The sequence below is a fragment of the Pteropus alecto genome, unplaced genomic scaffold, assembly GCF_000325575.1.
Source record: "Pteropus alecto unplaced genomic scaffold, ASM32557v1 scaffold155, whole genome shotgun sequence".
Classification (NCBI taxonomy): Eukaryota; Metazoa; Chordata; class Mammalia; order Chiroptera; family Pteropodidae; genus Pteropus; species Pteropus alecto.
This window is the reverse complement of record NW_006438113.1, coordinates 11,503,956-11,530,091: the sequence shown is the minus strand read 5'-3', so window position 1 is coordinate 11,530,091 and position 26,136 is coordinate 11,503,956. Positions and strand designations below refer to the sequence as shown.

At 34.9% G+C, this 26,136-nt stretch overlaps 1 protein-coding gene and 1 pseudogene across 2 annotated transcripts in view; both read left to right on the top strand.

Annotated features, from left to right (window-relative positions):
• Positions 1–21,319, top strand: part of MCU (mitochondrial calcium uniporter) — a 158,466-nt gene extending 137,147 nt beyond the window's left edge. For both annotated transcript variants that reach the window (XR_003047382.1, XM_015592303.2), the window contains 6 exons: positions 3,521–3,691; positions 4,808–4,912; positions 11,875–12,035; positions 13,497–13,700; positions 17,882–17,998; positions 19,367–21,319. Coding sequence is in view for 1 of the 2 variants with exons in the window: in XM_015592303.2 (XP_015447789.1) it covers positions 3,521–3,691; positions 4,808–4,912; positions 11,875–12,035; positions 13,497–13,700; positions 17,882–17,998; positions 19,367–19,444 (836 nt within the window). In the remaining variant the exon portion in view is untranslated. The remainder of the gene's footprint in view (positions 1–3,520; positions 3,692–4,807; positions 4,913–11,874; positions 12,036–13,496; positions 13,701–17,881; positions 17,999–19,366) is intronic.
• On the top strand, positions 5,882–6,000 carry LOC112482816 (annotated as a pseudogene).
• Positions 21,320–26,136: the final 4,817 nt, after the last annotated feature.

The window sequence follows — 26,136 nt, the reverse complement described above, 5'->3', positions numbered from 1 at the left end:
GAATCTGAGGGGAAAAAAACCCGAAAAGTATGAAGAGAGCCTCAGTGCCCTGTAAGACTGTACCACATGGTCTAATAAAAGTGTAACTGGAATCTCAAAGGAGGGGTAGGAGACAGAAAAAAGTATTTGAATAATGGCCAAAATTCCTCCAAATCTGATGAAAACTATGAGCCCCAAGATCTAAAAAATTTAATAATTCCCAAGCAAAATAATCATAAAGAACACCATAGAAAGGAACATTATAATCAAATTGTTGAAAACCAGTGACAAAGAGAAAATATTAAAAGTCGCCAAAGTTAAAAAGATATATTACATATAGAGGAACAAAGATAAATATATACACAAATTTACCATACACTGTGCAAACCAGAAGACATAAGTTTTTTAGAGAACTGAAAGGAAAAAAAATCTGTCAACCTAGAATTTTTTACACACCAAAAATGTCTTTCACAAATGTCTTTCAAAAATGAAGGTGAAATAAAGACTTTTTCAGACTTGCCAAAGCTGAGAGAATGTATTGCCACACCAAGAAAGGTTTGAGGAAGTTCTGGCCAAAGAAAAATAATACCAAATGGAAATTTGGATCCATACAAAAGGAATAAGGAACACTAGAGGTAAAATATGTGTAAATGTAAAAGATATTTTTCCTCATCTTAAAATTTCTTTAAAATATAATCAATTGTCAAAGAAAAAATTATGCATTATGTGGTTAATAACATATAGAAACAAAATATATGAGTACAATAGCACAAAGCAGGGGGAATGGAAGTATATTGTTATAGCATTCTTTACAATATACCTAAAAGTAGCATGATATTATTTGAAAGTTAAATGTGATAAGTTAAAGATGTATATTGTAAACCTAAAGCAAATTTCAGCAAACCCAGTAGGCCAAATCCAGCACACTGCTTGCTTTTGTAAATAAAGTTTGATGGAACACAGCCAAGTGCATTTGTTTACATATTGCCTACGCCTGCTTTTGCACCACAGTGCTGACTCTGTAGTTGGAAGAGAGACCTTATGGCCCACAAAGCCTAAAATATTTATCATCTAGATCATTACAGAAAAAGTTTGCCAACACCTGCTGTAGAGTAGCCCTTAAAAACATAAGAAGGTATAGTTAATAAGCCAATAGTAGAGATTAAACATAATCATAAAAAGTGATTCAGTTAATCTAAAGGATGGATGGTAAGAGTAGAGGAAAGGTAGAAGAAAGAACAGTTAGGTCAAGAAATTAAGTAGCAAGATAGACTTATACACAATCATGTTTATAATTTATTAAATGCAAATGATATATGCACTTTAATCAAAAGGCAGAGATTGTCAGATTGGATAAAATAGCAAGACACAACTATATGCTGTCTAGAGGAAACCCACTTTAAAGATGTGGATAGGTTGAAGTAAAAGAATGAGAAAAGATATACCACATAAACATATGTCCACGCAAAGACTTGTAAGTAAATCATCATAAAAGCTTTATTCATAGAAGCCAAAGATTGGAAACAACCCAGATATCAAGCAATAGATGAATGAACAAATTAGGGTGTTTCCATACAGTGAAATGCTATCAGCAATGAAAATGAATGAACTACTAAATGTACACAACATGAATGAATCTCAAAGTCATTATGCTGAGAGAAGCCAGATACAAAAGAGCACATATATATGATTCCAGTAATATGAAACTCTAGAAAAACTAAATATAATCTGTGGCGACACAAAATAGTGGTTGCCCAGGGATTAACTGGGATGGTACTCAAGGAAATTTTGATTATTGTGTCAGAACTCATCAAACATCCATTTAAAATAAGAATGTGTTTTGTTATTCCTAAAGTATGCCTTTTTAAAATTTAAATCATGAAAGAATTTAGTGCAAGGCTTTCATATACATTGTAGACTTTATAAATTACTAGAATAGGTAAAGAAATAAGATATAAATGACTACAATTGTGGAAAATTGGATGCATTTGGAATCTCCATAACTTTATATACATTTCATCTCAACTCATCAATTTTAAGGGATAGGAATCCTTAGAAACATCATAGAATGTGCCTCTTGAGTCTTTAAAAAAGCAAATAAATAAACATTATCACTATGTATCAAGCACTGTGCTAAGTGTTTTAAATGGTTGATTATATTTATTCCTCACTACAACTCTATTGGGTAGGGATTAAACCCATTTTATATATGAGAAAGGTGAGGCTCAGAGAAGTCATATAATATGCCCAAAGATACAGAGCCAGAATTTGAGCCCAGATATGACTCCAAAGCCTGTTTTCCTTCCTCAGTGCTAACCAGTCATCTTTAAATACTTGGTTGCTTATGTTAAAAAGTCTGGTTCAAAATTTAATTATTTAAAAAATTCATTTGAAAATTACTTTGAAAGAGAATTATTCTGACATTTGTTTTAGTGACTGAGACTCTATAAATCAAGACTATTAAGGAAAAAGGTAAGGAAATAAGGAATTATGTACCATTCTGTTGTAGAAAATCCTTTCAATTTTATAGCTTATAATAATATCTCCCTTAACTTTTTGTTAGAAACTCCCAAATAATTCATCTAGCTAATCTCAGGAAGATGTTCAGGAGAACGTGAAAGGAATTGTTTTTGATTATGTCATAATATGTCCATATTGTATAAGAAAATGCTTAGTTATCAAGCATCTTAGATGTAATATTGTACTATAAATGTGAGTTTACTATCCTTAAGTAAGAATCTCACATGGAAGCAACCAAAGTGTCCTATGATAGATGATTGGCTAAAGAAACTGTGGTACATACATACAATGGAATGTTACTCAGCCATAAGAAGAGATGAAATACTGCCATGTGCAGCAACATGGATGGACCTTGAAATAATCATACTAAGTGAAATAAGCCAGACAGAAAAAGTTGAAAATCACATGATATCACTTATATGTGGGATATAAACCTAAAAGCAACAAATGAACAAGACAAACAGAGACTCATAGACATGGACTGTAGACTAGTGGTTACCAGAGGGGAGGAGGGAGAGGGAAGGTAGATGGGGGGAAAAAAATTAAATCATTTCTTCAATTAAAAAAATAAATTAAAAAAAAAAAAGAATCTCACTTATTGATGTACTTTAAGTTGTCACTCCCCAGGGATTCTTGAAACCTCTGGCTCCCAAGAGCCACCTCCTACAGGTTATGGAGTCACCCAGCAATTTCTGACTACTCAATAAAATATTACTAAATGGACCAGAGTTTATCTTCACCGATACCAAGAACTTTACCTCTAATTTCTAAAAAAAGCTTCTTGATCCACTTAAAGATAATCTTTTGCATGTTTTCATTTTTCTGGAAAGTGAATTGTGTGATCCATATGATCTTTCATAAGCCAGTTCCTAGAATAACCTTCAACTAAAGCTAATGGGCATATTCTTAAACATTTTAAACCACACTAATAAAAATAGATCCCATATAAGAATGATGATAATAAATATGTAACTTATAATGAAATCTAATTTTTATATGATTGTGGGTTTTTTTCATTCAGATGTGACAGTGGTGTATCAAAATGGGTTACCTGTGATATCTGTGAGGCTACCATCCCGGCGTGAACGCTGCCAGTTCACACTCAAACCTATCTCAGACTCTGTTGGTGTGTTTTTACGACAACTACAAGAAGAGGATCGGGGGATTGACAGAGTTGCGATCTATTCACCTGGTACAGTCCCCTTTATTATTAATTCCCCCCACCACCCATTTCTCCCAAAACTATTTCTGTGTGTGTGTGTGTGCGTGTTGCAAAAGAATCCCACACTCTTTAGAAAATGTTTTTTGCTCAGCAAATGTCAGGGGAAAAGGTGATTTTTCTCCCAGCGGCTCTCAGAATATAATTGTTCAGTTTTAGCAAATGTATATATACAGGGAGTCTTGTTCATAGGCACCTCATATATAATGCCATGGGCATTTTATATTATTGAGACTTTTTATCATTACCTTAGGCATAGAATAAATTTTTCTAGTAGTTGTGCCCTCATCCCTGGAGATATGAAAAATTAGGACTTCTTTTAGATTTTCTGATGTCTTTCACATAAAAGTTACCAAAATAAAACCATGTATAATTTGAAAGTATATGAAATAAGGCACTAATTCCCATTCGACATGACATCCATTTTACCAATTATTTTTTAAGTGCCTTACATTTTTTCCCATTATTACTTTGAAACATTTTAAACCTACAGAAAACTTAAAAGATTAATACAGTAAGTACCCATTTACCCTTCACTTAAATTCACCAGTTGTTACCAATTTGCCATGTTTCTATGCCATAAATATTTTACGTATATTTAATTCTCAACTAATCTAATAATATAATTAGTTGACCACCTTGGTATACTTTGCTAACTCTAGCATTCATACCTACCAAATTACTGGCATCTGATCACTGACCATACTGAAAAGTACCATATATTAAAAAACATTTTTTTACTCAACCAACTTCCATCATAGACAGATACAAGACATCCATGCAGGTCTCCCAGTGACCCTGGATTTCCAACTGATGCCTATACAGCTGTTAATTTCACTTGTTCATGAAGTTCTACCAGAAAAGAAAAGCATGTTGTTACGTTTTCACAGACCTGAGGGCATTGTAAACAAAAAACCTCAGGTAACATAAGCTTTGTTTAGCATAGACTTGGAGATAAGGCAAAACGTTAACTGAAACTTAAAAGATATAATTTTTAAAATCTATTTTGAGGATTGCTTTTTCTTGACCATTCTTGAATAATTATGGACATATGACAGGTTTAAATTTTCACATTAATTTTTTTCACAGATGGCGTTCGCGTCGCTGCCTCGACAGGGATTGACCTCCTCCTCCTTGATGACTTTAAGCTGGTCATTAATGACTTAACGTATCATGTGCGTCCGCCAAAGAGAGGTAAAAAGTAACCCCAATGAGGTCAGAGAAATGTGGGAAGGGCTTTCACAAAGAGCTTATATTTTCCTTGGATAACCTTAAGAAACAGACAATATTCAAAGAACACTGGAAGGTTTACATATAGACTCTGTTTCAGTTGAAGAGCTCACTGAGTACTTGGTACTTGGTTAGTACATTGACTAAAACTTAAATTCTACCTAGACATCAGAAAGCTTTATTATCTGATATTGTCACTCTGTTTCACATAAATGCATGTTCTGTGTAACTTAAGCTTCTTCCCTCCAGACAGGCCAGAAGTCATATTATTTTAATAACATTATAGAAGGAATCTTTTAAAAATAAATTGTGCACTTCCCTGTCCTCTTAAACATTTGTAATAGGAATTAATCCTTTTTTAAAATTTTTTGATGGCTCAAGGTCATCAGTCTGAAAGTCAATTATTGTACAATAATAGTTCTTAGGAACTTCTGACATGCATACGCTTTTGTCCAAAAAAGTGAGATACTTGCCTCAGGAGCAAATTTTAAGAGGGTGTCCCTAAGCTTAGTAGTCAGGATAAATAATATTTTAATGTACTGTTTTCTTAAAGTTAATAAAAAAACATGATGAACAAAATCATCAAAATTTTAAGTAAAGATGGAGTCAGTATTATTTATCTTTCTTTTTACCCCATGGTCTAATATGGCTCTGCATAATACTGATGCTAAATAGCCCTCTAAAATAGCATTTTGAGTTGTGTCATTTTTGGTCACTTTTCTGTCATTGCCCTTGAGATTCATCATCACTCCCTGCTGTTGTTAAAGCTCCTTCCACCACCACCATGCCCTCTGACAGCCTCTTAGGACATCCCTACTTTTCAATTCTGCTTTTGAGAACTCTATCTAATGTAGTAAAAGGTCTAAGTGAAAACCTAAGTATTGAATGCCTCCAAAGTCTGGTCTTCAATTATCTACCTTTAAATTTTTTCTCGTCTACAGCCATGCCACCCTGAACAAGCCTGATCCTGTGTGATCTCAGAAGCTAAGCAGGGTCGGGCCTGATTAGTACTTGGATGGGAGACCACCTAGGAAGATCAGGTGCTCTAGGTGTTAAAAAAATAATAAATAAGAGATTGTAAGCTGACAAGGTCCTCGCAATCTGTGATGTCAACCGAGGGTTGCCTCACCTAAAAAACAAACAAACAAACAAATAATGATTTTTTTCCTCTTTCTCTCACAGGGTACTTTTACTCTACCCTGTGTTCCTTTGCTCTTTCCTTAACTATGCCCCATTCTTTGCCATCTCATTGTTTGCTCATCTTTCCTCTGCCTAAGATGCCTTTCTCCTTTTCTCCTAACCTTCAAGTTTCCTCATGTCAAAATTGTCAATGTCAGCTCTTCCATGAAGCCTTTAATAACCAAGTTCTCTGACTTCTAGCCAACAAGAAGTGATTAATCTCTTCTCTGAATTCTTCTTACTCCTTTTCTTTGTAAATGCTCTGAGGGAAATCACTGGGATATTGTATTGCCCCCCCCGATCCCCACTGACTTAGGTGGTCATTCTATATTGAGTGAATTAAGTGAATTAACTTGGTAGCATTTTGGCTGTTCTGAGGCCTGATTCTCTTCCGTGTTCAAGCTAGTTGACGTGGAACTAGCTTAGAAAAAATATAGAAAAGTATAGTAAGTATAATAAAGATGAAAAAGTATCCTTTAAATAGTAAGACAATACTGAATCAGATTTTATTAAGTCGGAATAATTGACCATGTAGACAAGGGATTGTTAGCTATATATTAGCTATGATAATATGTTTTTCTTCCTTATTCCCTGATTCTTGGGCTAGAAGTTCTCTTTAAAATAACAGAAGTACAAGCCTATTTTACTGTTTCTTGTTGTATTCGTTAAATTTGTTCTCCCCCTGCTCAGCTTTAATGACATAATTGATGTATAACTTTGTGTGAGTTTAAGATGTACAGTGTAATGGTTTGATACACATATATTGTGAAGTGATCACCACAATAGGATTAGTTAACATCCCCATCACCTAGCATTATTATCATTTCTTTTTTGTGGTCAGAAAATTTAAGCTCTACACTCTTAGCAGCTTTCAGGTGTACATTACAGTACTGTTAACTATAATCACCATGATGTATATTGATTGCCAGAACTTATTCATCTTATAATCGGAAACTTGGTACTCTTTGATCAACATAGAACTATGGCATAATCCAGCAATCCCATTTTGGGATGTATACCCAGGGTCTCAAAGAGATATCTGCATTCCCATGTTCATTGTAGCATTGTTCACAATAGCCAAGATATGGAATCAACCTAAATGTTCAAGTATGGATGAATGGATAAAGAAGATGTGGTATATACATACAGTGGAATATACAGTCAGCCATGAGAAAGATGGAAATCTTGCCATTTCCGACAAAATGATGGACCTTGAGGGCATTATACTCAGTGTGTGTGCATGTGTGTGTGTGTGTGTGCGCGCGCGCGCGTGTGTTATCTAAAGAGTTCATTCTATTTAAGTGTGTGTGTGTGTGTGTGCGCGTGCACGTGTGTGTTATCTAAAGAGTTCATTCTATTTAGATTTTCTGTTAGTAAAATTTTATAAGTTGACTAATATATTCCTATATAAAGTTTAACGATGAGAAAACTTAAGATGTGTGCTTTCATATATTATGTTGTCAAAAACTAAAAGTATTTTAATCAATGATAATTCCAACCATCTTGCCTAATACTGTGTTTTTAAAACAGAAATTAATGTTTGCATTTTTTAAATAGGGCTATTCTCAAGTTGAATAAGAAAAGTAAAATTAGAAATTGAAAAGGAGAGAAATTGTATTTGATTCCCTGGTGATCAGTTTGGCAGCCTAACAACTCTGCTTTATCTGTGTCTCAGAACTGTGGAATATCTACCCATTTTACCTACAAGTCAATTAGAATATCAAGTTCGCAAGGGTCAAAAGTCTATAATTCATAGAATAATTGTAAATTGAAGTGTGGGATTTGGTAAACTCAATAGCAGCATTGGTATAGAATTTTAAAAGGCCTTTTTAATATTTAAAATTCACACATCAAAGCTCTCTCAGCTCTGTTAATTAACCAATGAGAGATTATGCCATTAGATATCATTTCTCAGAGCTCAAACAATACTGTTTTAAGTCCATAAATACTTTGTTTACCCCACCTTTTAAAACATAGTAAAGAAAATATTATTTTCTTTTGATAAAATGTAGCTTTTAATTTTGTTGCCACCATATTATCTTCCTCTCCCGGTCCGAAGAAGATATTGCTAGCATCTCAGCCACTACAGTTTTTCAGTGGCATTGAGTAAGAGAGCAAGTTGAATTTCTGTACTCATGACTCCTTTTAGTGAAAAGGCTAAATGAATTAAAATTGAAGGTACTAGGTTTTGGGATTCAGATAATGAGGAGGAACACTAGGATTTTGTATATATGTGGAGCAGATGGAACAAATCTGCTTTATCTAATAAGTTAAAATAGTTAATGAAGGAAAACTTTTCCAGGACACTTTTTTAAGTTTTGACACATATTTTTCTACTCACTCTTCTTCACTCCTTTTAACTTTCACTTCTTTCTCCTATTTTTCTTTTCCCTGTTTATGGATAGCACGTTAGAACTAACGGTGCTCTCTGAATGTTGTGTACTAGTGAACTTTAATTTCACACACTTCCACCAGACACTGAGGATAGAGGGCTCATTCATATAGGATCTAATACAGCCACAATTAATGCTTATGTGGGATTGGCAGTCCATAGGTATTATGGATCCTTCAGTAGTTTCAACTCTTGTATCTAACCCTAAAATTGGAGGGTAGAGGCAGGAAAAAAACTGAAATGGAACAAGGGGGGCAGGTCATAGCAATAAGGCTAGTTGCAAGCTCCATAGCATTCTTTGGGTTACCATAGCTATTTATGGCTGGATTCTCCTCTGACCACTGCAAGATGAGAGAAGTAACTATTTTAGCAATTAGATTTTATAACCTAATGAAATCTAGAATAGAGGAAAGAATACGGAAAAGAAGCACAAGAAGCCTTTTATTCCAGTCCATCTTTAAAGTAGTAATTCACTACCTTCCCTTTAGGCTTAGGGAAGAAGAAAATATACCCTATATTAGTGGTTCAAAGTTTTTGTGAGAGAATCATTTTGATTGGTACCACTAAGCCCTTTCCCCATTTATCCATCCAGAGAATACTGGAAACCTTACTTACATCTTAATGATGTAAATAATTTGAGAAAAAAGATTGAACAGGCAAACCAAATACCAATAATAATGAAGGCCTTATTGGAGACTCAAATAGCCAGAGTCCTTCCCAAACATCTTAGTAGCTGAAAAGACTTTTCAGTCCCCATTATGTTAGCATGTCTCTCTGCCTTGCTGTACCTTAAATATTCTGGCACTGATGGCATGTACAGAAACATTAATAAGCATCCAATTGCATTTTTAATGAAGCATACACTAATCATCCAAAAGTGTCGTTAAGCCATTAAGTAGAGTTATCTTCCCCTTTACTATAATTTCATCTCTGAATATGTGGGCAGAATTTTTAGGGTCAGGGGTTTGAGGTTATTGTTTTCCTCCACCATGATAGTATATGGAATCATATTCTTCGTGTCAATAAAGTCTAACAAAATAATGCCTAATCCCTTGAGTTTGCCAGGGCTTTACTGATGCCCGACCTGAAAGATAACTGTTTTCAGCTAGGTCTAGAGATGGACATCTGTGAGATTGATCTCCTGTGAATTATCATTTTATAGTCTTTTCATTGCCATTAGAAGGTATCGCGATTGCACGTTAATTTTTTTGATTTGTCTTGAATAGATAATACATTCACAAGTTCAACTCCCAAAGCAAAGAATATATGAGGAAAGTTTTCTCATCCCTTTTTTACAGCCACCCATTTCTCCTCTGTAGCAGCAAACATTGTTCTTGGTTTCTTTTGTTTCCTTCCAGAGATAGTCAGTTAATGCATTCATAAGCAAGTATGAATACATAATCTCTTTTCCTTTTTTATGCAAATAATAGCGTATCCTACATACTGTTGGTATCAGGGTTCAATTGGGGAAGCAGAACCACATGAATATTATGGAATAAAAGATTTATTATAGGAATGAAACCTTGTGCAATTGTAGATGGAGCTGAAGAAGAGTCTGAAAAGGGAGTTTGGAAGATCAGAGAAAAGTCGCCAATTTTTAAGCAATGGCACAGAAGGACAATGATCAAAGTTTGCCGAAGAACCTGGAAATTCAGGTGCATCCAACTATTAGGATAAGGAGGATTAGCAAAGAGGGCAAGAGAAATCCCTAGGACAGTGTTATCAAGTAGAACTTTCTCTGCTGATGAAAATGTTCCATTTCTGCACTGTCCAGTATCATAGTCATTAGTCACATGTGGCTATTGAGCACTTGAAATGTTTCTAGTGTAACTAGGGAACTGAATTTTTGTACCTAGTACAGAAATGTTTGTTAATCTTATCTATCTAGCACTCAAATTCCTCATTTATAAATTGTGGGCACCAACCTTACTCATGCTGTTATGGTGAAGATAGATAATATGCAGTAATATATATGATAGGATTTTATTAATCATAGATAATTTTTGCCCACTTAAATATTTGCCTTTTTGAAAGGGATACAAGCTTGCAAGAGAAATATAAAGATTAGTATAGAAGCATTGTAACTCACCTCCAGGCCTAGGGATCAGAAAACGTGGACTCTGCCACTTTCATGTGACATTCTAGACAAGTAATTGCCTTCTAGAGTATAGTTTCCTCTTCTAGTAACTTTGGAAAGTGTAAAGTCGTGTGCAAATGTGAGCTACAATTTGAGTGCAAAGAAGACCTTGTTGACATAGATGACTTCTAGAGCTCAAAGTGTTCTTGCTTTTATCTGTTCCCATTAATGCAGCACACATTTACTGAAGCATGCAAGATACTGTGTTAGGTGCCATATCCCATTTTACTATATCAGCTCTTTTCTAATCCAGTTTGCTACCCTATTTGACTTTTTTATTGATTGTTTCTGTGATAACTTTCCTAAAGGACATCTTTGAAGAATATTTGAAATACATGGCTAATTCCAATTGTGGCTTATTTTGATTTAGAAGAGGGCTGACCTTAAGCTGTATCTAACAAAATGTCACATTTAAGGCTAATATTCTAAAACAAAAGCTTTAATTCTGATGCTTTTATTTTAAATTATTTGGCAGCTGAGACCAGCTGATTTTTTATTAGATTCTCAAAACATAACTTTTAGATTTCTGGAAACGTGCTACTCATAGAACAGGATATTGAATCAAAGAATTTAATCTTGTATCCTTTCAATCATTCTTATAACTTCATGCCATTTAGAGCATAATATTGAGGCCCACCCAGCTATTCTGTAACTTTCCCCAACAAGAATAAAGAAAAGTTGGTGTGCTAGGGGGAAGGTGTATGCAGGCCAAGGTTATTAGGATAAAATATTTTTATTTATACCTTTGTTATTTGCAAATTTGAAATACTGTATAGTTTTTCATCAGGTGTTACTAAAGAGAAAAAAATCACCAATTAAAGTGGCAAGGCCACAGATCAGCATTTTAATAAGCATGAAAATCAGATTGATTCTAAACCTCTCTACTAGTTTTTAACATATTGCCTTAAATTTTTTAATCTTTATCTAATGAAGATTATTATTATTTGTAGCCTCGTATATAGCATTTAGACTTTGAAGAATATAATGGTGAATGTTGGTTTCAAGTTTTTCAGGTTGCCCAAATATGAATATACTTTCTAAGATTTGAAGATACCTCCGTTTTAAAAAAGAACTATCACTTTCCTTCAGTTTCACACTGAAAGTGGATTGCAATAGTGGATGAATCTGCCTTGTTCTCATTGTCTAATAGCCCCAGGAATAACAACTCTTCACTTAAGGCATACATTAAAAAAAAAAAATGTAACCCCTCTCTTTCAGACCTCTTAAGCCACGAAAATGCAGCAACACTGAATGATGTAAAGACACTAGTCCAGCAACTGTACACCACACTGTGCATCGAGCAGCACCAGCTAAACAAGGAAAGGGAGCTTATCGAAAGATTAGAGGATCTCAAAGAGCAATTGGCGCCCCTGGAAAAGGTGCAAATTCAAATCTCGGATTTTTATCTTCACTGATATTTTTTCCAGAGAATATATGTTTGTTTTTTACCTGTGAGTTTTATATAATTGAGCTGTGTCAATCAAACTAGTCTACCTGTTTTGGGGACTGAACCATAAGAAAGTTCCAACCAAAGCTAAGAAAGAACTTAAATAGTTTGGAGCCTTGGTAATGGACTTAAAGCTTTGAGGTCTAAATGTCTACCCTTAACCAGATTTATCATCTCTACAACAAAGATTGGAATAACTGCTAATCAAGAAAGGTTCTGAGTATAATGGCTAATGATTTTAGTCAAGGTTAAGAATTAACATTGCATGGAATATTATGCAGCTGTTAAAAATAATGTGTAGATTTAACATGTTATAGAAAACTTCATGATATGTTATGAAAACTACATTATAAAACAGTGATCCAATTTTTAAATGTACTATGCTTATAGTTATACATATTTATATATTTTAAACATGTATACATATATACAAAGAAAAAATTAGAATATAATCCAAAATGCTAATAGAGTAGTAGGATTATGATTGATTTTTCTTTACACTTTTCTGAATATTTTAGTGTGAACGTGTGTCATCCTTATTTTTTGATGATACGAATATTTCCATTTTAAGAAATTAGACTATATATTAGAGATTAAGAAAAGGAGCAATACTCTTAATATTGTGCTTTTTCTGATTTCTTTAAAAATAATCAGTGTATAATATGTCAAATTTGTCCTTAAATTTAAGACCATTAGGAAGTTGTGAAATTAAACTTGAGAAACTATTGTGATGGGAATGAGATTTAAATTTGATATTTTCAAAATGTAAAGCATTTTTTAATGTACCAGCTATAACAAAATAATTATCATCCTATAGTGAATATTTTCTGTGGGCCAGGAATTGTGCTAAGTATTTTACCTGTATTCTGTTAATCCTCAGAACAACTAAATAATGAAGTTGATGGTAATCTGCAATCAGGGCCTGACCTCAGCTGGTCCGAATCAAGTCCATGTTCTGGCTTATTATCTTGATCTGCCCCCTAGCATGTCCTTTGAGTAAAAACTGATAATATATTAAATCTTATATGCGACAGTGAGAGAACATTGACATGTTTTCATTTTCTTCTTTTCAAATAAAGTAATCTTGTAGTTGAATGAAGAGCTCTTGAAACTAATTAATTCACTCCTATAGTTTCGCCATATTTTCAGCCACTTCTAGGGTGAAACATAAAACACAGGTATCATTAAAAAAATCTCACTCCTATAAAATATTTTGTTCAGTGAAAACTACAGATAGAATTTGGGAAGACAAGCTATATTTATTACAATTGAGACTAATTGTATATGGATTATGAGTTCGGTTTTTTTAGTGAACACAGAACAGTTTAAATAAAAGTTTAAAACTGATAATATGTTAAAGTACCTTATGATTGATTGATCATTTTGCCCATAGGTACGAATCGAGATTAGCAGAAAAGCCGAGAAGAGGACCACTTTGGTGCTATGGGGTGGACTTGCCTACATGGCCACACAGTTTGGCATTTTGGCCCGGCTTACCTGGTGGGAATATTCCTGGGACATCATGGAACCAGTCACCTATTTCATCACTTATGGAAGTGCCATGGCAATGTATGCATATTTCGTAATGACACGCCAGGTAAAAATTCCTCTTCAAGTAACTTTTTATGATATAATGAAGTTTTGGTTGTCAAAGTAATTCTCTTTTCTCTCATATTCTATACGTATTCGTTTATCCTTTTTATACACACACTTGCAGATGCACATGCATGCCAGTTACATATCAGGCACCATTTTAGGTGCTAAAGATAGACATAGATATAAGATATGGCTTCTGCCCTCATGGAAAGAGCCTTATAAACCATTAAATTCAGAAAAATATATTACAGTAAGTTAGAGAATAAGAGCGCAAATGAGAAGAGTGGTCAGCTGTAGGATAACTTGTTCAGCTAAGTTGGCTTAACTTTTTATGTACTATGTAATTAATTTAACAGTCAGAGAAGTCCTAAGCTTTTTGTTTTTATTGTTCTTAGAATGGAGAATTGGTGATACCTATTCAAATAGTTAAACTCTGGGCTACTTCTAAGTATGTTAAGAGTGTAGGTGGGTTTTTTGTTTTTTTACTTCATGAAAGAGAAATGAAAATTAGATATCTAGTCATTTTATACTCTTGGCCTATTCTTTATCAATCAAGGCTCATTTATTAAATATCAGTAGCTAGAACTAATTTTCGTTGCTAGTGCTATGTTTTTAGTAGCTTAGAAACCCATCATGTCTCTTTAGGAAGTATGAGGGAGTTATCACTTACTGTATATATGATACCACCACAGATCCAATCTCTCTTGATAAAAAACATTTGAAATAGCTAAAACATATGAGAAGCTTTTTCCATTTTCTTAGGCATCAGAAGGAAGCAGCTGGAAATTGCTTATATTTTTAAATGGTTGCTATTAAACATAGGTATTTTACTTCTGTTGTTGTTAGACCAGTAGTCATAGTCCTGTTTATGTGTGGGAAAATGAAAACCCAAGAACATTATTTAACTTTTCTGGGCCTCCTTAACTTGTTCATGTGCTGCCATTGTTCTTGCAGAGTCTCCAGCACCTGGTCTCATGTCTGGCTCATACTAGTCACTCTGTGTGAACAGAACGGAACAGCCAGCTCAGTCATATCTAATCACAGCTCTAGACAGGGCTCCGTGTTTCTTTCCCTCTCCCCTCTTTCTTCCTCCTCCCTCTTCTTCTCTCTTCTTTTTCTCTTCCTTATATACATACCCCTTTAATGAATTCTTTTTATATATTGATTGAAATCCAAATTCCAAATTAGCCTGCTGTTGTCTTTGCTGGTTACTATCTGTCTTTTCCAAATGTCCCTCACCTCTCCTGTGTATGTACTGTGTGTCCTAAACAAATCAAATTAAATTCTTTATTCCTCCTCAAATGCCCTGAGTTGTACACCACCTCATTCCTTAGTTCACACATTCTGTCAACTGGGAACGTTCTCCCTGTTGATCTTTACCTGTCATACTTCAAGGCTTTTCTAAATGCTTATCTTTTATGAACTTTTGACCAAATACCTACAGCCAGCTTTGAGCTCTTCTTGTTCTGAATTCCTGTAATCACATTGTGCCTCTCATTCTACCCATCCTATGTTATCTTGTATTAGAATTATTCATGTAAATGTCTTTTCCCTCTACTAGAATATGATACCTTTTGAGGCTAGGCATTTAGTTCTTTCAATTTTTATTGCCTGACACAGTGACTCATATCTTTAATAGCCTATCTGTCCTACTAGTTAAATGCTGCATTTCTGTGATTCCCAAAGCATTTTTGCTGCCCGCCCCAAGCAACAAGTCGCAAAATAGCAGTAGTAAAGAATTTAGACATTTGTGAATAAGAAAACTTGACCAAATAAAATGTGAATAGAGTTTCTCATGTTAAATATTCTTTTCCACATCCGTATCCATAATTAACAGCCATGAAGCAAAATGCCAGTTCAACAGCATTTAAACTCTTCTAAACTCTTGTTACAATGAGATGCTTTATTTGTTAGCAACCTAAATATATCCCAATATATTAAGTATATTAATAAGTATATTAAGTTCCGAAGAATCTTTGTAAGATGACAAGTTCCTCTAAATCATAAAATCAAGTGGAATATTGAATCAAGTGTATTATTTCAGTGAAACCAGAGTATCAATTTCAGTTATGCAAAAAAGGAGCCTGACAATAAGAATTGCCATTGAGTTACTTCAGCACGCATTTGGACCACCCATCTAATACCCTCAGTAATTAAGACAGTGGCGCAAGGATAGACAAATAGTCCAAAGGAATAGAAGAGAGAATATAGAAATAGACTCAGCATACAAAACCTTATGGTTTTAAAAAGATGGCACTACAAAGAAAGGAGAGTCTTTTTCAATAAATGGTGCTAAGATAATTGAATATCCACATAAAAAAAAAACGGAGCAATTCCATTCTTACACTATAAATAAAAATTAATTTTGGATGGATTATAGATCTAAATATGAAAGGTAACACAATAAAGCTCCTGGAAGATTATATAGGCTATCTTAATGACTGTGGAATAAGAATGACTTCTTACACAGACTGAAAAGTACTAACCATAAAGATAAGAATGATAAATTAGACTAAATTAAAATTAAGGACTTCTGTTTATTAAAGGACACCATAAAGAGAGTGAACAGAATGGGAGGAGTTATTTGTAGTACAGATATCCAACAAAGGATTCATATCCAGAATATATAAACAAATCCTACAAATCAGTAAGAAAAAGAATCCAATAGAAAAAGGTGGTAAGAGGTTTAAATAGGCACATCTAAAAGAGGATATGCAGATGGCAAATAATATATGAAATGAAAAGCTCAACTTCATGAGTGATCCAGAAAAATGGTATATATCTCTAAGAGAAATGAAAATGTATGTCCATATGAAAACTTTTACATGAATGTTCATAGCAGCATTATTCATAATAGTGAAAAAGTGGAAACAGCTTATGTCAATCAATTGATGAATGGATAAATAAAATGTGGTGTATCTATGCAATGGAATATTATTTGGCAATAAAAAAAAAATGAAGTATTGATACATGCCACAAATAGATGAAACTTGAAAGAAGCCAGACACAGAAGGCTATAAGTTGAATGATTCTATTTATATAAAATATCCAGATAGGCAAATCTGTAGAGTCAGAAAGTAGACTAGTAGTTGACTAGAACTGGAGGTGCTGAGGGAGATGGGAGGTGACTGTTAAAGAATTCATGGTTTCTTTGTGGGATGATGTAAATGTTCTAAAATAGATTGTAGTAATGGTTATGTAACTATGCGAATATATTAAAGACCATTGAATATTATACTTTAAATGAGTGAATTTGTATGATATGTGAATTATATCTCAGTAAAGCTGTATTTTAGCACACACACCAGAATGGCTAATATTTTTAAAAACTGGTAATACCAAGTATTGGCAAAAATGTAGAGTAATGGAAACTCTCATATTCGACTGATGAGTATATAATTGGTACAGATATTCTGGAAACCTATTTGATATCACTTCTTAAATTTGAACACATGCATACCCTGTGTTCTAGGATTCCCACTCATAAGTATGTCCTCAACAGAAGAAATAAGTCCAGAAATGTTCTTGGCAGCATTTTCATAATAACCCAAACTTGAAAACAATCCAAAGTCTACCAGTAGTACAATGGATAAATAAATTGTGATGTGGTCATACAGTAAAATATAACATAGCAAGAGAAACGAATAGACTATAGCTACACACAAAATGACTCTCTCAAACCTAATATTGAGTGAAAGTAGCCATACACAACACATACTGTCTGACTCCACTTTTATAAAATTTAAAAAACAGGTAAAACTAAGCTGTAGAGCTCAGGGAGGTATGTGTTTAAGTAGGGAAGCTATAAGGAAAGCAAGAAAGTAACTATCATAAAAGTCAATATATTGGTTACTTTTGGGGAGAAGGAAGGGTTAGTAATTGGGAAGGGGCAGGAAGGGAGCCTCTTAGTTTTTGGCAGTGTTCTATTTTTTTTTTTAAGCTGGTAATGATTAGCATGTTCACTATGTGATTTGTTGTGATGTACATTTTTGTTTTGTGTGCTCTTGTGTGTGTATTTCACAATAAAAATGTTTAAGAAATAATCACTTAGCTCTGTATATGTCAGTATATATCTTCACATGTGTGCATGTGTGTTGAATCTAATCAACAGTTAGTAAATATTTGTTTTGTGAAGATAGTATGCTAAAGACTAATGATTTAATTTGTCCTTTCTTTTTGTAGGAGTATGTTTATCCACAAGCCAGAGACAGACAATACTTACTATTTTTCCATAAAGGAGCCAAAAAGTCACGTTTTGACCTAGAGAAATATAATCAACTCAAGGATGCAATTGCTCAGGTAAGTTTTCCAAAAATAAAATTTAACAAATCCTAGCCCCATACTGTATGGCATTGTTATTATTATCCATAACCCCAGTACTTCAATGAGTAAACTCTGAAAGAATGACCCAACCCCTTCTTCCTATATAAAATACTCCTGAATTGATAAAAATTACTTTTTTAGCGTGAACACCTTATGTTTTATATCAGAAGCCGGTGAAAATATGATGGGTCCTAGTTATCCTATTAACACTAGCATATTGGAATTTTTAGACCTATTTTTACTTTTTTCCGTTTTGTTTCTTTAAAGTTGTCTATTTTTACTTTTCTTTCTTTTTTAAATCTTTCTACAATATTTGACCCATAGATTTCTCACCTAAAATGTGTGGTAGCAATAGGGCAAAAATAAAATGAAGAGACAACTACTAGAAATCTCTGCCAGATGCAGGTGAGAGATTATTTAACTAGTGAGAGATTATTTAACTAGAAGATGCTTTTTTAAAAGATTGATATATTTCATTTTTCATAGTTGTTACCTCTTTCAGATTTATGAATGTGCATCCCTCACTCTGATATATTTGATTTTGGTGAATAAATTCTCATCCCTATTCTCTGTAGTCTTTTATGATTTTAGAGGTTTTTCAAAACTCTCTAGAAGCTCTTCCATCCTGTTTAATGTTTAGATGCTTTTCTCTGGACTTCCTCTGCCTTCCCTGTCCCTTATTGGTGATGGGGTTATGCGTTGCCTGGGCTTAATCCATCTTCCTGCCTTGGTGTAAAAGGACTCATGTCCTCTGTTGTTCTGTGAGTGGTTCTCAGCTGGAGGGAATGCAACAGAATCACCTCTGGAGCTATTAAAATACAGATGCTTTGGCCCCACCGTAAGCCTTATTATTCCAGCTTCTCAGGGGTGAGGGTCAAGCATGTATGAGTTTTGAAAGTACTGCAGTTGACTATACATCTCCACTTTAAAAATCACTAGCTATTGAAAAACTTAAACAACGACTGGATAAACAACAGAAGTCTTGAGCAGTATAAATTCAAGTTCTGGCTCCAGGCAAAGGTTTGTGAAAGGGCTTCTCTCCGGAAAAGCCACCAGAGTGCATCTTCTTTGAGCTCCTGTGTCATGCCCTGTTGATAGCACAGCCTTTCTGGAGGCTCTGTTTACAGCTGAAACTGCCAGGACAGACTTTGATTTTGGTCCCCCTTTGTTGTCCTATGGCTTTAAAACCCTTTGCCTCTGAGGCACTCTTATTTTGAAAGTAATTGTGATAATTTCTCTAACTCATAGTGATGGAGGAGAGATAGTTTCTTTTTTTCTTAGGAGACAGTAATGTCATTGAAAACTTCACTAGCCAGTTTTTCTCTCCTTTTGTTTCTATTTTAGGCAGAAATGGACCTTAAGAGACTGAGAGACCCATTACAAGTACATCTGCCCCTCCGACAAATTGGCGAAAAAGATTGATCTGCAAAGAGCCTCTGAATCCTGGCAGAAAGAACACCTGTTTATAACTATTGCCTTTTTAATTAAGTTTGCAGGTGGAAGCTGGGAGCCATGTTGGGGTAGAGGGTTTTTACCTTTAATTAAAAAACAAGAACTAAAAGGATCTTAGGGAAGAAAAGAATGTTAAAAATCTGAGGATCAGGCTTTGTGAAATGTAAGCTCAAAGGGCTTAGTGAATATTGTCTTAATCAAGCACATCAGTTCCTGGATGAAAATGATGCATTATATAGAGAGATTCATAAAGAGAAAATGTGCTGGGGTGTTCGTTTCTTACATCTTTGCAGGGTCAGCAAAATAGTAACACACCAGCACCCCACTCAGCTCTAATTTTTTTTATTTAACTTTTCTTATTTTTGACATAGGAGTAAATATACCAGAAAAGTAAATCCTTAAGACATGTGGGTGGCAGATTCTGAGCCCATGTCATTAGTATTCATTTTAAATTGGATCCAGCCTCTACAAAGTTAACCAGGAATCTCTCCTGCTTGTGCCCCTTTTCTGATTACCCACACCTGTTGGTTAGACTAATATTATCCATATGATAATTGGAACCAACGTATGACTGTTTGATAATTGATACTTTGGATTATCCCTTATTATCTTCTTAAATGTCTGTATATTCCAGTGCTCTGGATCAGTATCTAGGAATCATTGGCAACACTGCATGAGGTTTTTTTGTTTTGTTTTGTTTTTTACTAATTAATCTTTAAGAGGCAGAATTTCCCTCCTTTAACTATCTGATTGATATTCCCTCCACAACTCAAATCGGAGGGGGAGTGTTCAGCTGTATTACTAAATCAGAAAAATGTAAGGTTTACAAATTGGCTAAAAATCATGGCTTTGTAGCCATTTCAGAACCAGAATGATTTTATTGCTGTTAATCTGCTTGTGTGACAGCATTTTAGGCCACCCAGATGGCGCTGCCTTGTCTGGAGGCTTTGTTAATCTCAAAGGACACACATTCACTTCCACAGTTTGTGAGCCCTCCCCTCTCCACCACTTCAGTAGCTGTAAATCAAGTGTGTGGATCTCAAAGGGTGCAATTTATCTTTATACAGAAATACATTTCTATGGCTTCTTTCAACCTACCCTCTTCACCCGATTTTTTCTTATCTTAAATCGAGAGAAAGAAGCATTTATCTTATACTCTATCAAAATATTTTCTACCATATTTCCAGATGACATCTGCATTTGAAGAATCAAGAGAATCTGTGTCTAATATTCTGTTTTTAATTACTGTGGGGGCCGGATCTAGAGGATGATGGGGCTTGCCACACAGTTGATTGGCTTTTTTCTTTCACATGATTCATCCCTTCTCATTGTGACAAGGGATTTCTTTCTCTCTTTCTTTCTCCTTTGGGATTATTGTGTATGAAAGGAAAAATTTTAAATGACAAACCCAGATTCCAGGTGCCTTGCAGAGGTTGAAGGCTAACCAGGATTGCTGCTGCTGCTGCTCCTGCCACCACCCCTTCCACTGGCATGATGAAATGAAAGGATGCATGTCTCTACTTCCCAACCCCTCCTCCCACTTCCTTCCCCTGCCCACCCCTAGTCATTCAACCTCTTCCTTCATTTATTTTTGTTAAGTTGTGTGAATTATTTTTAAACCATTTATCCTGTTTGTGCGCAGGTTTTTAAAGAAGAAACAGCACAGTGCAATGAGCAAATCCTTTCAGGGTGTGTGGGAGGCAAGGGAGAGTGGATGGACGTGGAGAAAAGTTCTTTAAACAAATAGCAAAATATTGAACATGTGTAAAATCCTGTATCATTTATGAAATATGTATAAAAAGCAATGTACCTTCTGGAACAATAAATACTTATTCGATTTTTGAACTATAGCATCTCATTCTTTAAAGAAAAGCTCAAAAAAAAAAAAAACCCAAACATTTTCCTGTAATTCTAGGTGGGAAGCTTTTTACTTCCAAGCTCAAAAAAAAAAACAAAAAAAAAACCAAACATTTTCCTGTAATTCTAGGTGGGCAGCTTTTTACTTCTAAAATTAATTTTTATAAAAATACCATTTTTAAATCAAGATTTGTTCCTAGAACCTATATTTTAAAAACAGGCATTTCATTAATTCTTCCTGAACCTAAGATGGTCAATATCTTCCTAATTTTCCAGAGCCACCCAAGCTTACATGACCTGTACAACCATAATAAGGCCAATGGCAGCACTGAGACTAATATCACCATTTCCTGATTAACAGGAAAAATCTCCATTATATCAGACCACCAGATTGCACACCGTGGTCTCCTAGACTCCAGAAACTTGTTCAAGGATGAACCAATATTAAATATTCATTATTTTAAGAGTTTGTATCAAATTTATAATGATCATCAAACAGTAAAATATCACATACTGCCTATCCCATTGAAGGCATATTCAAAAAGCATGTATTAAAAGATAAAAATCATCATATCAATAGATGCAAAAAGAGCATGTGACAAGATACAATATCCATTTACAATTAAAACATTCAGTAAAATGGGTATAGAAGGAAAATACCTCAACATAATAATGGCCACATATGACAAATACTCAGTTAACATACTCAGTGGTGAAAAACTGAAAGCTTCTCCTCTAAGATCAAGAACAAGACAAGGATGCCCACTCTTTTCATTGTTATTCAACATAGTATTGGAAGTCCTAGCTAGAGCAGTTAGGCAAGATAAAAAAAGGCATCCAAATTGAGAATTACAAAGTAAAATGGTCACTAGTTGAAGGTGACATGATTTCATATAGGGAAAACCCTAAAGACTCCACCAAACGACTATTAGAAACGATAAACGTTTAGTTGCAGGAAATCAATGTATAAAAATCCCATATATACTAACAATGAAATACTGGAAAGAGAAGAAAACATCCCATTTGCAATTGCAGCAAAAAGGCTAAAATACCTAGGAATAAACTTAACAAAGGAAATGAAGGTCTTATCCACTGAAAACTATAAGACGTGGAAAAAAAATTGAAGGCAAAAAAATTGAAAGATATTTCATGCTCGTGGATTGGAAGAATTAATATAGTTAAAATGGCTATAGTTATATAGTTAAAATGGCTAAAGCAATACACAGATTTAATGCAAATCTCATCAAAATCCCAATGATATTTTTCAAAGAAATAGAACAAAAAATCCTCAAATTTGTGTGGAACCACAAAAGACCCTGAATAACCAAAACAATCCTGAAAAAAAAAGAACAAAGCCTGAGATATTGCATTTCCTGATTTCAAATCATACTACAAAGCTACAACAACCAAAACAGTGTAGTATTGGCAGAAAAATAGGCACACAGACCAATGGACCACAAATGAGAGCCCAGAAATTCACACATATATGGGCAACTATTCTTCGACAAAGGGGCCAAAAATATACAATGGAGAAAGGAAAGTCTAAAATAAATGGTGTTGGGAATTTGGAAGGCCACATGTAAAAGAATGAAACTAGTCTATCTGACACCACACACAAAAATTAACTCAAAATGGATTAAAGGCTTGAATATAAGACAATAAACAATAAAATACATAGAAGAAAACATAGTCTCCTAAACTTATGGACCTTGGTCTTAGAGGAGTTTTTGCAAAGTTGACCCCAAAGGCAGGGAACTAAAAGCAAAAATAAATTAATGTACTACATCAAACTCAGAAAGCTTCTGCATAACAAAAGAAACCATTGACAAAAAAAAAAAGCAACCAAATGAATGGGAGAAAAGATATTTGCAAATGATACCTCTAATAAGGGGCTAATACCAAAATGTATAAAGAACTCATACGACTCAACAACAAAAAAATCCAATTAAAAATGGGCAGAGGACCTGAACAGACACTTTTTCCAAGAAGATATACAGATGACCAACAGATATATGAATAGATGCTCAACCTCACTAGCTTTAAGGAAAATGCAAATCAAAACCACAATGAGATACCACCTTATACCTGTTAGAATGGCTACTACCAATAAGACAAGAAATAAGTGTTGGAGAGGATGTGGAGAAAAGGGAACCCTTGCACACTGCTAGTGGTAATGTAAATTGTTGCATCATCTATGGAAAATTGTATGAGGGTCCCCAAAAATTAGGAATAGAATTATATGACCCGGCAATCCCTCTTCTGGGTATCTACCCCAAAAATTTGAAAACACTTATTTGTAAAGATATATGTACCCCTATGTTAATTGCAGCATTATTCATAATAGTCAAGACAGAAACAACCTAAGTGTCCTTCAACAGATGACTGGATAAAGAAGATGTGGTACATATATACAATGGACTGCTATTCAGCCATAAAAATGATGAAATATTGCCACTTATGACAACATGGAAGGATCTTGAGAGTCTCATGCTAAGTGGAATAAGTTAGATGGAAAATACAAGAACCATTTTATTTCATTCATATGTGGGTATAAAACGGAAAGCAACAAATAAAAAACAAACTCATAGATGCAACAGTATGGTGTGTACCGTAGAGAAAGGGGATGAGAGGAAGGATGAATAGGGTAAAGGTAGTCAAGTATCTGTTGATGGAAGGAGACTAGACTCTGGATATTGAGCATACAATGCAATATACAGATGTATCATACAATTATACACCTGAAACTTGTATAATGTTAGTGCGATATGAGATGTACTAAGAGCCTCCATAGCTATGGTTCTGCCTCCTGGCAGCCTATAGCAACCTAACACAGACATCCCCTAGACGTGTATAAGGTGTAAGAAGATCGAAAATGTTAAGCCCTTGTTTGCATTCAACAAATAATGTCTACATATTTCACAATATTCTGTTAGGCTTTAGTGAATTTTCAGTGGAGATAATGGAGAGTATTAAATCCATTAGTGAGTGTAGGTAATGCAGTTTTGCTAAGAGATAATAGACTTTTAGAATTAGAAAAGTAAAAAGATTCTCAGAGTATGGTCCCCGGAGCAGCAACCTGGCATCTCCTTGTTAGAAATTCAAGTTCTCTGGTCCCTACTGAATCAGAAATTAGGAGTGGGGCAAGCAACCTGTGTTTAACAAACCCTCCTGGTGATTCTGATGCAAACCATTGATCTCATCAAACCATTGCTTTAAAGAGAAGGAAACAGGCACAGCGAGAGCAGGTATGTCACAACTCACCAAATCAATTCTACAGTGAAACAACCTGACCAAATGACTAAAGGACTAGTAAGTATGGTGAATATGGTTAATGAAAAGTACAGAGATCAAGTCACATGTAATCTTATATCTTGTCTGTCAGAGTGTAGTGGTAAGCATATAGCAGATGTTTACAAAACAAATACAAATAGGTTGAATTTTTAAAATCTCTCTGGAAAGATTTCACAGAGAAGTGGAACTTCTTAGATTTTGGAACTTAATGTCATCAAAACTATTAAGGGTTATAATTCATTTTTATCACAGCCAACAACTTTTATGTCACTCTTCCATATGTCCTAAACTCCTTGTCTCTAAAATGCACTACATGATTATTTCCTTAGGATAAATGAGAAGGTTAATTTTAACAAATACTACTGAACATAACTCATTTTATAAATTATCATTTACATATGTTTTATAAATGCATCATCCACTGAGTATTCCTTCCTCCTTGAAACTGTCCTCAGCTCCTGTGACTTTGCTCTTGAATTTCCTTCTATAAATCTCCGACTACTTCTCAGTCTCTTTTGTAGCACCTCTTCTTCTTCCCACATCTTTGATGTTGACTTTTCCAATATTCCTTCTTGGACCCCATTTTCCATGAATGATCTCATCCATTCCTTAACCCCAATTTCAGTTATGTGCTAGTAGCTCTCAAATGTGCTATTCTTGAGTTGGTTGGAGAGCCTTTCCCACAAGCATGTAGTGACCGTTTGTCTCCAGGACCAGGTTCAACATCTAAATTCCAGTCAGACTTGGCATTGGAGATCAGCTGGTGTCCTCTGCTGATTTCTGAGAAGAGCTGTAAATTCCTGTAACTTAGGTTAGGCAATCGGATTAAATATGTTCTCAGATCTCTCCCCTTGAAACAACAATAAGCTGAACATCTAAAACTTAACAAAAAACACCCAAACTGCACACCAGCACCTCTGAGCATGGGATCTGCGCATTAGAGCTACCACAGGTCAGAACCCCGGGTGCCGGGCAGTAGACTGGGAGAAACAAAGAAGCTACCTCTCGCAGCCAGAGGTCCCTGTAGGAGGAGGGGGACAGAAGAAGGTGTGGCGACTTCCCTGAACAGCCCTGCCCGGGAGTACTGTGAGCACCACGCGGCCTGCAGCAGTGCCCAGTCATCAGGGCAGACAGCAGAGAAATAGGAGAAAGCAGAAAAGCGGGGACAGCAGAGAAACAACAGTCAATTTTTACCAGCCTCAGTTACAAAACTGAGGTTGAGCCACACTCCCCATCCCCCAACACAGAGAGCCCCTCCCCCATACCCTCTGAGACCAATCACTGCAGAGCCCCAAGGGAATCTGAGCAAACGCTACAGAAACTGTCGCTAACACTGACAGGAACTGAGACTGAGGGTAATGAGTGTGATTAAACATCTATAAGAAAAAAAAGACATTATTAAGTCTTTATATAAAGCAGAAATCCAAGAGGCTTAGATGCCACCTACTGGAAACCAAAAAAAAAAAAAAAAAAAAAAAAACTTCTTCTTTGTAACAGCGTAAAAAGAGACTTTT